This window comes from Entelurus aequoreus, linkage group LG16 (assembly GCF_033978785.1).
Source record: "Entelurus aequoreus isolate RoL-2023_Sb linkage group LG16, RoL_Eaeq_v1.1, whole genome shotgun sequence".
In the NCBI taxonomy this organism is placed as follows: Eukaryota; Metazoa; Chordata; class Actinopteri; order Syngnathiformes; family Syngnathidae; genus Entelurus; species Entelurus aequoreus.
This window is the reverse complement of record NC_084746.1, coordinates 39,951,910-39,964,840: the sequence shown is the minus strand read 5'-3', so window position 1 is coordinate 39,964,840 and position 12,931 is coordinate 39,951,910. Positions and strand designations below refer to the sequence as shown.

Sequence of the window (12,931 nt, the reverse complement as noted above, 5' to 3'; positions counted from 1 at the left end):
GATCCCAAAAATTGTAGAATATGCTTCAAAAAAATATCCCCCCAAAATCTGCGGTGTAGTGTAGCCACTATATTTGAAACGCAACATATTGGTAGTAATAGTAGTAGTTTTATATGTTGAATAATAGTGAATAAATACATGCAAGTAATAATAAATAAATAATATCTTTTCATTGTAATTAAAAATAATATTATACTTCAATCCACTTTATATTTACCCATACATGCTTTACATAGGTAAAATGTACTTTAAACATATTTTTAAAATAGTTTTATGACCTATATGACACTATTATATCCATGAGGGGATTTATATGCGATTAAAATGAAGAAGTTTGTGCAAATTATAAAAACATAATATTTTTTATGAATAATAATCGTGATATTGTGTGTTAACATATCATTACATTATGTAGTTTATCTTTGAATATATCCATAAATATGATATTGTTTATTTTTAAAATATAGTCATATTATATTGTTTATTTTTAAATACATTCATAAATATGATATTGTTTATTTTTTTAATTTATCCATAAATATTATATTGTTTATTTTAAAGTATTTTAATAAATATTATAGTGTTTATTTTTAAATATATCCATAAATATATTGTTCATTTAAAAAAATATTCCTAAATATTGTATTGTTTATTTTTAGTATATCCATACATATTATATTGTTTATTTTTAAATATATTCATATTGTATTATTTATTTTCAAATATATCCATACATATTATATTGTTTATTTTTAAATATATTCATAAATATTATATTGTTTATTTTTAAATATATTCATAACTATTATATTGTTTATTTTTATATACTTTCATAAATATTATATTGTTTATTTTTAAATGTATTCATAATTCTTATATTGTTTATTTTTAAATATATTCATAAATATTATGTTTATTTTAAAATATATAAATAAATATTATAGTGTTTATTTTTAAATATATCCTTAATTTTTTTTTTTTTTTTTTAATATTCCTAAATATTATATTGTTTATTTTTAAATACATCCATTAATATTATATTGTTTATTTTTAAATATATTCATAAATATTGTATTTTTTATTTTCAAATATATCCATAAATATTATATTGTTTATTTTTAAATATATTCATAAATGTTATATTGTTTATTTTTAAATGTACTGTATTTTTCGGATTATAAATCGCTCCGGAGTATACGTCGCACCAGCCGAAAATGCATAATAAAGAAGGAAAAAAACATATATACGTCGCACTCGAGTATAAGTCGCATTTTTGGGGGAAATTTATTTGATAAAATCCAACACCGAGAATAGACATTTGAAAGGCAATTGAAAATAAATAAAGAATAGTGAACAACAGGCTGAATAAGTGTACGTTATATGAGGCATAAATAACCAACTGAGAACGTGCCTGGTATGTTAATGTAACATATTATGGTAAGAGTCATTCAAATAACTATAACATATAGAACATGCTATACATTTACCAAAAAATCTGTCACTCCTGATCGCTAAATCCGATGAAATCTTCCTCCTCGTTGTCGCTCCTGGTATGCGCCGCTAGCGTCCTTTCTTTCTGCTGCTCGATCGCCGTTTTCTGCTGCATATTTCACTACGTCCAGCTTGTAATCTGCAGTATATGATTTCCTTTTCGGTGCCATTTTTGTTCAGCCCTTCTCAGTTTTTATAAGTTACCGTCAATGTTGAAATGATCCATTTTAATAGCTACGGCAGTAGCATATAGCATATAGCAGTTAGCATCCCATGACCCACAATGCACTTCTGCCATGACCCTCCCCCGCCAAATTCTTATGGGTTGACGTGTGTGTGACGATTGCTGACATTTTCTTCGTCTCTTCCGTGAATTAGAATAGAATAGAATAGAATAGAAAGTACTTTATTGATCCCTGGGGGAAATTCAGCTAGACAATTAGATAAATAATATTATTTGATATTTTACAGTAATGTGTTAATAATTTCACACATAAGTCGCTCCGGGGTATATGTCGCACCCACGGCCAAACTATGAAAAAAACTGTGATTTATAATCCGAAAAATACGGTATTCATAATTATTATATTTTTTATTTTTAAATATATTCATAAATATTTAACGTTTACATTTAAAATCTGTTGTAGAAATACTTTAGAGAAAACTTTATTTGTTGCCTATTAAATTTGCAGCATTGTGTGTCTTTGCTGGAACACAATTGACTATCCCTAGCGATGGATTTGAAAACACACAACCATCTTGTCCATCCCTACACTGGCGCGGTACATGGCCCCCACCTGGCCTTTGAAGCAGACCATCCCAGCAGCTGGCACTGGCGTGTTGGCCTCTGGGCAGTATAAACTCGGCCAAATCCCAACCAACCAACAATTTCCTGTTTACCCAGACAGCCATACCACCGAATCTTAACAGCAGCTGGCCTCCATTGAAATAGTGCGACACACATTTGCAGCACTGACCTTGTCCCAAACCCTGAATTAGAGTGTTGATGCCAGCCAAGCTGTCAGGTCTCGCCTGGCAATGCCACCATGGCACGGCAACACAGTCCAGAGCTCCTTGAAGGCTGCCAACGCCGCCCAGAGCGCGTGTGAGAGCTGACCACTTTACAGACGTTTGCTGCACAGCTGAAAAAGAAACTAGACCAACATTTACGTTTCACTTCAGGGTGGAAGAAATATGAATTCCGTACTTGTCTGACATAAATCAGCCATTGTATTTGAAAATGTGGCGACAAAGAAGTGATACTGTATGTTTCTGCATGTGCACGGGTGTCTTCTCCTGATTCTGTTGTCATGACCGACTTGTGTTTCTGTTTTCTGTCTCTCACCACACATTTTACTTGCCCCGCATCCTCATTGCTTGCAACAATCTCACCTGGACTCCAACTCCCATCATTCCCAGCTCACCCCCACTGAAACCCTCCAAGAACAATAAACATAGTCTGAGAACCCTTTCTAGGTAAGCATGCAGCCATCTGGGCAACATCTCACACACTCTTACTGAGACTTGTATGAGCTTTGTCATGTCTTCCAAACCTTTGGGTTCTGCTTGTAGCCTGGTTCTGTATTTGAGAAGGACCCGAGGACTCATGCTGCCTCTGAAGAAACAGTCATAGCTGCCAAAACTGGTTCTGTATTTGAGAAGGACCTGAGGACTCATGCTGCCTCTGAAGAAACAGTCATAGCTGCCAAAACTGTCATATTATGTCCTTCTTTTCCATTTGAATAGTTGACCATGTTTCTCCCGTATTCTAACTTTCATGTAAGAAATATATACATATTGCCGGCAAAGTCAGGCCTTCAAAATAAAAGTTTCCTTTTCTGGAAAGGTGCCCTTGTTTTTGACACGAATGTGGAACTTGCAGTCGCGCTCAAAAGTCAGTACAGCCGTCAAATTAAAGTTAAAGTTAAAGTACCAATGATTGTCACACACACACTAGGTGTGTTGAAATTTGTCCTCTGCATTTGACCCATCCCCTTGTTCACCCCCTGGGAGGTGAGGGCAGCAGTGGGCAGCAGCGGTGGCCGCGCCCGGGAATCATTTTTAGTGATTTAACCCCCAATTCCAACCCTTGATGCTGAGTGCCAAGCAAGGAGGTAATGCGTCCCATTTTTATAGTCTTTGGTATGACTCGCTCAGGGTTTGAACTCACAACCTACCGATCTCTGGGCGGGCACTCTAACCACTAGGCCACTGAGTAGGTCCACATTTCAGCAACCCTTTTATTTGAGCCTCTCAAGGGTCAATAGTGTACAAATGAGACTGGGATGTACTTAGAGTTGTCAATCTACTGTCTTTAAGAAATGGTCAACACAGCCATTATTGCCTATTGTCCCGATCCGATATTTATATCAATGTCCATATTTGCAAAAAAACAAGTATCAGATGATGTTTTATTTTAAATTTATTAATTTTATCAAAGTCATTCATTCTTTACTTTTTATTCTTAGTATTTATGCCAGATTGTATTTTGTTCCATTCATTTATTATTTACTGGACATGTATTTTTATCGTGATGCTATTTTTTTTTTACTCACATTTTATTCTTTATTTTGCATTATAGTTCTTACTATTTGTATGCGTTTTGTGTTCACATCCTGTTGGCCCGTGATGTGGTCACCTCCTGGTGCAGACAGATCCTGTGATAGTGTTTCATCACCTGGCTCCTCTGTACTCAGCCATGCTTTCATTTGTGTGTGCGTGTTTGTTGGTGTATGTGACTGATGATGGGCGAGTGGGCTGTTGCCGACATCAGACTGATATCAATATCGGATCGGGATACCCCTAGTAATGATGGGCAGTAGCAAGCTACATGTAGCTAAGCTAAGTAGCTTAACTACAATTTCCAGCAGCTTGCCAGTAGCTTAGCTACTTTTTTTAACGAGTAGCTTTTTTAGAGCCATGTAGCGAGGTAGCTCATATCAAAAATACCAAGAGAAAAAATGGACTGTGATTCCAAGCTAAAAAATCAGTATAAAACCCAATGTGCTGGATGAATGAGAACATGCATACATACGGAGAACATCCATGATGATTGGTTGGTTTTCCTATGATGAGTCACAATTGGCTGAGGTTGGGGCCAAACATTACGGACTGGCCAATCAGAGGCAAGATAAGGCGGGTCATCGAAGCTAGTAAGCAAAATCATAACAGACACTCATGTCACATGACCACGAAGGAGTCGGAGACAGAGGGACGTTTCAAGGCGACCACTCAAAAAACAAAGACACATACCTACAAATGTCAGGGGAATTCTCTCCTGCAGATTACAGTTTTCCTTTAGTGATGACATGAAGATGACATGCAGGAAACCCACAATAACGTGTGTTCTTGGCCATATTTAGACAAATGTATTCCTTTAGAGAAAACCATGCCTTAGTTTTTAGTTGTTTACTCTGTAAACAAAAATCCTTTTTGTCAAGACATAGATGTTTTTTTTTTACAGTAGGTAGAGAAAATTAATAACATTAAAGGGGCAAAGAAAAGGCAAACTAAATAAATACATAGAGTGGGGTGTGAGGACCCCTAGAGGTAGTTGTATGGTGTCCCCAGCTAAATGACAGATATTTAATAGTAATATTTGTACAGTTACCTGAACATTGATACTATACATGTGGGCCATAGATAGAAATGTTGTTAAATGTACAAACCCTGTTTCCATATGAGTTGGGAAATGGTGTTAGATGTAAATATAAACGGAATACAATGATTTGCAAATCATTTTCAACCCATATTCAGTTGAATATGCTACAAAGACAACATATTTGATGTTCAAACTGATAAATCATTTTCTTTTTGAAAATAATCATTAACTTTAGAATTTAATGCCAGCAACACGTGACAAAGAAGTTGGGAAAGGTGGCAATAAAGACTGATAAAGTTGAGGAATGCTCATCAAACACTTATTTGGAACATCCCACAGGTGAACAGGCAAATTGGGAACAGGTGGGTGCCATGATTGGGTATAAAAGTAGATTCCATGAAATGCTCAGTCATTCACAAACAAGGATTGGGCGAGGGTCACCACTTTGTCAATACGTGAGCAAATTGTTGAACAGTTTAAGAAAAACCTTTCTCAACCAGCTATTGCAAGGAATTCAGGGATTTCACCATCTACGGTCCGTAATATCATCAAAGGGTTCAGAGAATCTGGAGAAATCACTGCACGTAAGCAGCTAAGCCTGTGACCTTCGATCCCTCAGGCTGTACTGCATCAACAAGCAACATCAGTGTTTCAAGGATATCACCACATGGGCTCAGGAACACTTCAGAAACCCACTGTCAGTAACTACAGTTGGTTGCTACATCTGTAAGTGCAAGTTGAAACTCTCCTATGCAATGCGAAAACCGTTTATCAACAACACCCAGAAACGCCGTCGGCTTCGCTGGGCCTGAGCTCATCTAAGATGGACTGATACAAAATGGAAAAGTGTTCTGTGGTCTGACGAGTCCACATTTCAAATTGTTTTTGGAAACTGTGGACGTTGTTTTGTCCTCCGGACCAAAGAGGAAAAGAACCATCCGGATTGTTATAGGCGCAAAGTTGAAAAGCCAGCATATGTAATGGTATGGGGGTGTATTAGTGCCCAAGACATGGGTAACTTACACATCTGTGAAGGCACCATTAATGCTGAAAGGTACATACAGGTTTTGGAACAATATATGTTGCCATCCAAGCAACATTACCATGGACGCCCCTGCTTATTTCAGCAAGACAATGCCAAGCCACGTGTTACATCAACGTGGCTTCATAGTAAAATAGTGCGGGTACTAGACTGGCCTGCCTGTAGTCCAGACCTGTCTCCCATTGAAAATGTGTGGCGCATTATGAAGCCTAAAATACCACAACGGAGACCCCCGGACTGTTGAACAACTTAAGCTGTACATCAAGCAAGAATGGGAAAGAATTCCACCTGAGAAGCTTCAAAAATGTGTCTCCTCAGTTCTCAAAGGTTTACTGAGTGTTGTTAAAAGGAAAGGCCATGTAACACAGTGATGAACATGCCCTTTTCCAATTACTTTGGCACATGTTGCAACCATGAAATTCTAAGTTAATTATTATTTGCAAAAAAAAAATAAAGTTTATGAGTTTGAACATCAAATATCTTGTCTTTGTAGTGCATTCAACTGAATATGGGTTGAAAAGGATTTGCAAATCATTGTATTCCGTTTATATTTACATTTAACACAATTTCCCAACTAATATGGAAACGGGGTTTGTAGCTTTGATGTAGCTAGCTACTTTTGCCATGTAGTTTGTAGTGTAGCTTGCTACAATTCTCCGGGATAGCTTCACCTGTAGCTTAGTTGCATTTAATCTGGAGTAATTTGTAGCTTAGTTTACTACATTTTCCAAATAGCTTGCCCATCCCTGGCCTTACGTAGCAATGAACTCTTGAGTTATAGGCGGTCATTATAGCGTTGCTATGGGGACGAGCCCCAGTAAACACGTGCTTACCAAATGGCGGATTAACCATCCGTGGGCCTGTTCTACACTTACATGCAGGATGTACACTGACTACTCTCAAGTATATCTGACTTTCACTATGATTGGATTTTGAGAAGAGTGTGCTGAAATGTGAGATACTATTGAACAATATCATCATGTACCTCGTCTTTATTTGTCTTGGATGAAATGATGATACCAGTGTGAATGCTAACTGGACTGAATAACAACTTGACTTTTATATTGAAAGTGAAAGTGAAACAACTTTTATGGCTCAGCCTGATGTCTCAAGTTCAAACTAAAAAGCCTGCCCTTGTGGACCATTCATCTCAAGCTCCATTGTCAGGTCACTTAGCAACCAGCAGAGGGCAAAGTGAGGCTACACTGGTGACGACCATGCAGGAAGTGTGAGGCTTTTCATTGATCCTTTTGGAGAAGTCTTTTGTTTGAAACAAGTCTTTGACTTTGTCCTTTCTGTTTACATGAACTTCATGCAGTCACGGTAGACAAAAATACAAATTCCAAAAGGTAGATAGACTATGAACGGTCTAATCCATTATTTGATTGAGGTGATCAAATACAGAGGTTATGATTTAGAAGGCTTTGACTGCTCAAGAGACATAAAACATTTTCTTCACATGCCAAGAAATGGTAAGTAATATGATTGCTCTTTTCCCTTGGCTCACACGTCTGTCTCTCTTCAGGGACTTTCTGATGTACCTGCAGCGCTACAAGTCCTTCTACGCCGCCTTGCCGGAGATGCTGTGCGAGGGGGAGAATGTGGTGGACGAGGCTACATGCTGGAGTGGAGACGGTGTGGTGGAGAGGTAAGAGGCTAACGTGATAAGACAACCTTTTATTATGACCACACTGGAGAGTCCCAAGTAAGACTTTGGCCCAATCCCAATGTTCACGCCTTACTCACTACCATCAAACCCTGGAAATGAAGCAACAAAGGGTAGATCTTTGTAATCGTCCCTAAGAACTGGGACACCCCTTTCTACGTCACTGCATAGTTTACGTTTGCACGTACGTCCCTCCAAGGGTTATCCTGATATCTATTTTTTGCTGCCAGTACCATTATTGACTTCATTTTAACAGAAAATCTCATGATAAAACTTACGATTAAACAAACATTTCTTTTTGCACTCCATGAACAATTTTAGAAGATTGGAATTAAAAATCAAGAGGTGTTAAAAACACTGGGATTTTTGTATTGCAATTAAAGAACACATTACAATTTGACATATCACATACAGTAGGAAGGGGATCATATGGCCCCATACGTATCTACATGTGCACAGGAGGCGCTGTTAACCGCATTACCTGTCACTCTTTACACTCCTTGTGCAGGTCTAAATGCTTTTTATGTAAACCTTTACCTAAGTTTGAAGCACAGGTGGTAATACTGTTTTGCCACCTTTGACATATATATATATATATATATATATACAGTGGGGCAAAAAAGTATTTAGTCAGTCACCCATTGATTGTCAATGGGTGGCTGACTAAATACTTTTTTGCCCCACTGTATATATATATATATATATATATATATATATATATATATATATATATATATATATACACTACCGTTCAAAAGTTTGGGGTCACCCAAACAATTTTGTGGAATAGCCTTCATTTCTAAGAACAACAATAGACTGTCGAGTTTCAGACGAAAGTTCTCTTTTTCTGGCCATTTTGAGCGTTTAATTGACCCCACAAATGTGATGCTCCAGAAACTCAATCTGCTCAAAGGAAGGTCAGTTTTGTAGCTTCTGTAACGAGCTAAACTGTTTTCAGATGTGTGAACATGATTGCACAAGGGTTTTCTAATCATCAATTAGCCTTCTGAGCCAATGAGCAAACACATTGTACCATTAGAACACTGGAGTGATAGTTGCTGGAAATGGGCCTCTATACACCTATGTAGATATTGCACCAAAAACTAGACATTTGCAGCTAGAATAGTCATTTACCACATTGCCAATGTATAGAGTGTATTTCTTTAAAGTTAAGACTAGTTTAAAGTTATCTTCATTGAAAAGTACAGTGCTTTTCCTTAAAAAATAAGGACATTTCAATGTGACCCCAAACTTTTGAACGGTAGTGTATATATATATATACATATATATATATATTAGGGCTGTGAATCTTTGGGTGTCCCACGATTCGATTCAATTTCGATTCTTGGGGTAACGATTCAATTCAAAATCGATTTTTTTCAATTCAACATGATTCTCAATTCAAAAACGATTTTTTTCCCGATTCAAAACGATTCTCTATTCATTCAATACATAGATTTCAGCAGGATCTACCCCAGTCTGCTGACATGCAAGCAGAGTAGTAGATTTTTGTAAAAAGCTTTTATAATTGTAAAGGACAATGTTTTATCAACTGATTGCAATAATGTACCTTTGTTTTAACTATTAAATGAACCAAAAATATGACTTATTTTATCTTTGTGAAAATATTGGACACAGTGTGTTGTCAAGTTTATGAGATGCGATGCAAGTGTAAGCCACTGTGACACTATTGTTCTTTTTTTTTAATTTTTATAAATGTCAGAGTGACAGAGGCGTAAGGTGACAGGTTATTGCACATTATTCTGTTTCACAGTCCAGTATTATTGCACTTATCAAGGGGCCATTTGGGATTTATTGCACAGTCCAACATTATTGCACATTATAGTCCAAAAAATAAAAGACATGACACATGAGGACATGATGGACACATTTAGCAAAATATATTGGAACTCTGTCGTTTTAACAAGCGATTAAAAAAAACAACAACCGATTAAAAAACATAATATTTACGTGGAGTAGCAACGAGTAAACATCTGAACAAAACTATGAGCGTCATTATTCTGAAACTCAATAATTAGGTGTATTACTTACAGTAGGTTGCTCCTTGTTTGTTTTCAAACATCCTTTTTAGCAGGCGTAGTGTGTTGCGGGAAATTTCCCGAGCTCACTTCGTTTAGAGAGCACTTGGCCCTTCCAACTCACCTGAAGGAGAACTCGGACACCACTTGATTGATGTGAATGTGCACAACTTAGACAAACTTCATTGGTCCACAAGGGAGGATTGAGCCTTAAATGACTTGTTTACTCTGTGGGTGCAGATTCATCCAAAAGTGATTCCAATCGGACGACAAGGCAAAGCTCTCCTCAAGTCCTATTTCCATGGTAACCTCTGGACTTGGCACTGCCACTTGTTGGCTTCAGCAGAGGACAACAGAGGTCCACGAGTGCCTTTGACCCGTGATCCGCCCCGGAGTGCTTGTCAGATCTTCTTGACACTTGCCACTTGTCACCTTACGTCCTACATTGTATTGTTGTGTAGGATGTATTGTTGGATTGGGACAGGCTGTGTGCAGTTTATGTGGTCTTCTCTCAAAGCGGACCATGTGCCAACGGCACATTGAGCAGACCGCCCATTCATCAGGGCTGGTGCCAGCACGATGATCAGTAACATATGATTTGCACAAACATCAAGCCGAGTGACCGTTTTCCACAGAAAGTGTCATTCCTTGTGTGTGCGTGCGAGGCCATGACTCACTTTTATTGCTGAAAGATGCCCACTTTCAACATTAGCGCTAATGACCTGTAATGGTGTGCTATCGGTAGAGCGCCAGGTCCTTTCTTGTGGCGTCAACTAGTCTTAGGGTGAGGAAGAGCACAGAACCCACTTGGCACCACTCATAAACTCCTCAGACTAACTCTGTGGTCTGAGTCAGAAAGACAAAAAGGAGAGAAGGTCTGGGCATTACAAGCCTTTTTGGTGCTATCATGTCCCCCTGGTAGGAGGGAAGCACGGTGGGGCGGGGGGAGGGAGACTTGGCAGCATAAAGACCCATTGTGGAGTCAGCAGAGTGGGGCACAGCCCTGCCATGGGGACCCTCAAAGGGTGAACAAAGACCCTCCTGTGAGGCTGCATGGGAAATACGTTGCTGCCACCGTCCACACCAGGCCTGGGAAAGTCACATGAGAGATGGGAGGATTATTACAGTCCATGCATTAGTGATGGGTTGATGAGGCCTCATGAAGCGTTTCGACACATTGCAAAACTGTATTGATACTGTGTCGATACTGTGTCACTAAATACTGACATCTGCTGGACATTAAAAATCCCTACAGGCAACCTATGGACCGACTCAACTGACACTGATTTTATGACCTAGTATATACAATAATATAAACCAAGTCATTGTATTTCATTTAGGATTATTTAATATCTTCATTTAAATAAAAATATATTTTTATCTTTTTTAGATACAGTCAAATAATGTGAACATGTATCATGACTAGGATGGTAGAAGGTGGGGATTGAACCCCAGTAACCGATTGCTGGCACGGCCACGCTACCAACTTCGCCACGCCGTCATTCCTGTACCTTCTCTAGTAACAGTAGTGATGGGTCCTGAAACACAGATGCATAGGCGCATGCGTCGAGCTCATAGAGCGAAACCCTGTGTCGGTGCGCGTACCGCTTTTAGAAAGTCACGTGACCGATCATGAGCTGCTTTGGTCACGTGACCGATACGCGAACTGTATCGCACTGACGCCTCCTCTGTGCCCTGTGAGCAACATTCCCTCTAAGGTGCGCGCCTGCGCAATTGCGCAGTGCTCAGGCGTCCTCCGCGCACACCGTGCGCCGCACAGCCAATATATGCCGCGCACCAAATCAAACCCATCTGAATTCTAAACAAAATAAACACATTTATTCTGGGTAATTTTGAAATGCAACTTTGAGTGACAGTGACAACAAGCGGCCCTAACGGTGTTCGTCAACAACACGCATTGCGCCGCTTCCTAATAAACAGTTTGACGCGCAGGCGTCAGTGCGATACAGTTCATGAGCGGTCACGTGACCAGAACAGCTCATGAGCGGTCACGTGACCAAAACAGCTCGTGTTCGGTCACGTGACTTTCTAAAAGCGATACGCGCACCGACACAGGGTATCGCTCTATGAGCTCGACGCATGCGCCGATGCATCGGTGTTGCCGGACCCATCACTACCATGCATCATAAATGATATGCTTGCCCATTATATGAACTACTCGGAGGACTCCAGTTTGAGTTTATTTGGAACATGCATGCATACAACATGATACATCACACATGCATGCATACAACATGACACATCACACATGCATGCATAAAACATGATACATCACACATGCATGCATACAACATGATACATCACACATGCATGCATACAACATGATACATCACACATGCATGCATACAACATGGCACATCACACATGCATGCACACAACATGATATATCACACATGCATTCATACACCATGATACATCACACATGCATGCATACAACATGATACATCACACATGCTTGCATACAACATGATACATCACACATGCATGCATACACCATGATACATCACACATGCATGCACACAACATGATACATGACACATGCATGCATACAACATGATACATCACACATGCATGCACACAACATGATACATCACATATGCATGCATACAACATGATACATCACACATGCATGCACACAACATGATACATCACACATGCATGCACACAACATGATACATCACACATGCATGCATACAACAGGATACATCACACATGCATACAATTACAACATGATACATCACACATGCATGCATACAACATGGCACATCACACATGCATACACACAACATGATACATCACACATGCATTCATACACCATGATACATCACACATGCATGCACACAACATGATACATCACACATGCATGCATACAACATGATACATCACACATGCATGCATACAACATGGCACATCACACATGCATGCACACAACATGATACATGACACATGCATGCATACAACATGATACATCACACATGCATGCATACAACATGATACATCACACATGCATGCATACACCATGATACATCACACATGCATGCACACAACATGATACATCACACATGCATGCA

The 12,931-nt window shown here is 38.8% G+C and overlaps 1 protein-coding gene across 8 annotated transcripts in view; it reads left to right on the top strand.

Annotated features, from left to right (window-relative positions):
* Nucleotides 1–12,931, top strand: part of LOC133630945 (glypican-5-like) — a 385,962-nt gene that overhangs the window by 189,659 nt on the left and 183,372 nt on the right. For 7 of the 8 annotated variants that reach the window (XM_062022830.1, XM_062022827.1, XM_062022828.1 and 4 more), the window contains 2 exons: nucleotides 2,911–2,967; nucleotides 7,660–7,782. In XM_062022830.1, the coding sequence (XP_061878814.1) occupies nucleotides 2,911–2,967; nucleotides 7,660–7,782 (180 nt within the window). The remainder of the gene's footprint in view (nucleotides 1–2,910; nucleotides 2,968–7,659; nucleotides 7,783–12,931) is intronic. The other variant, XM_062022826.1, reaches the window with a different exon arrangement.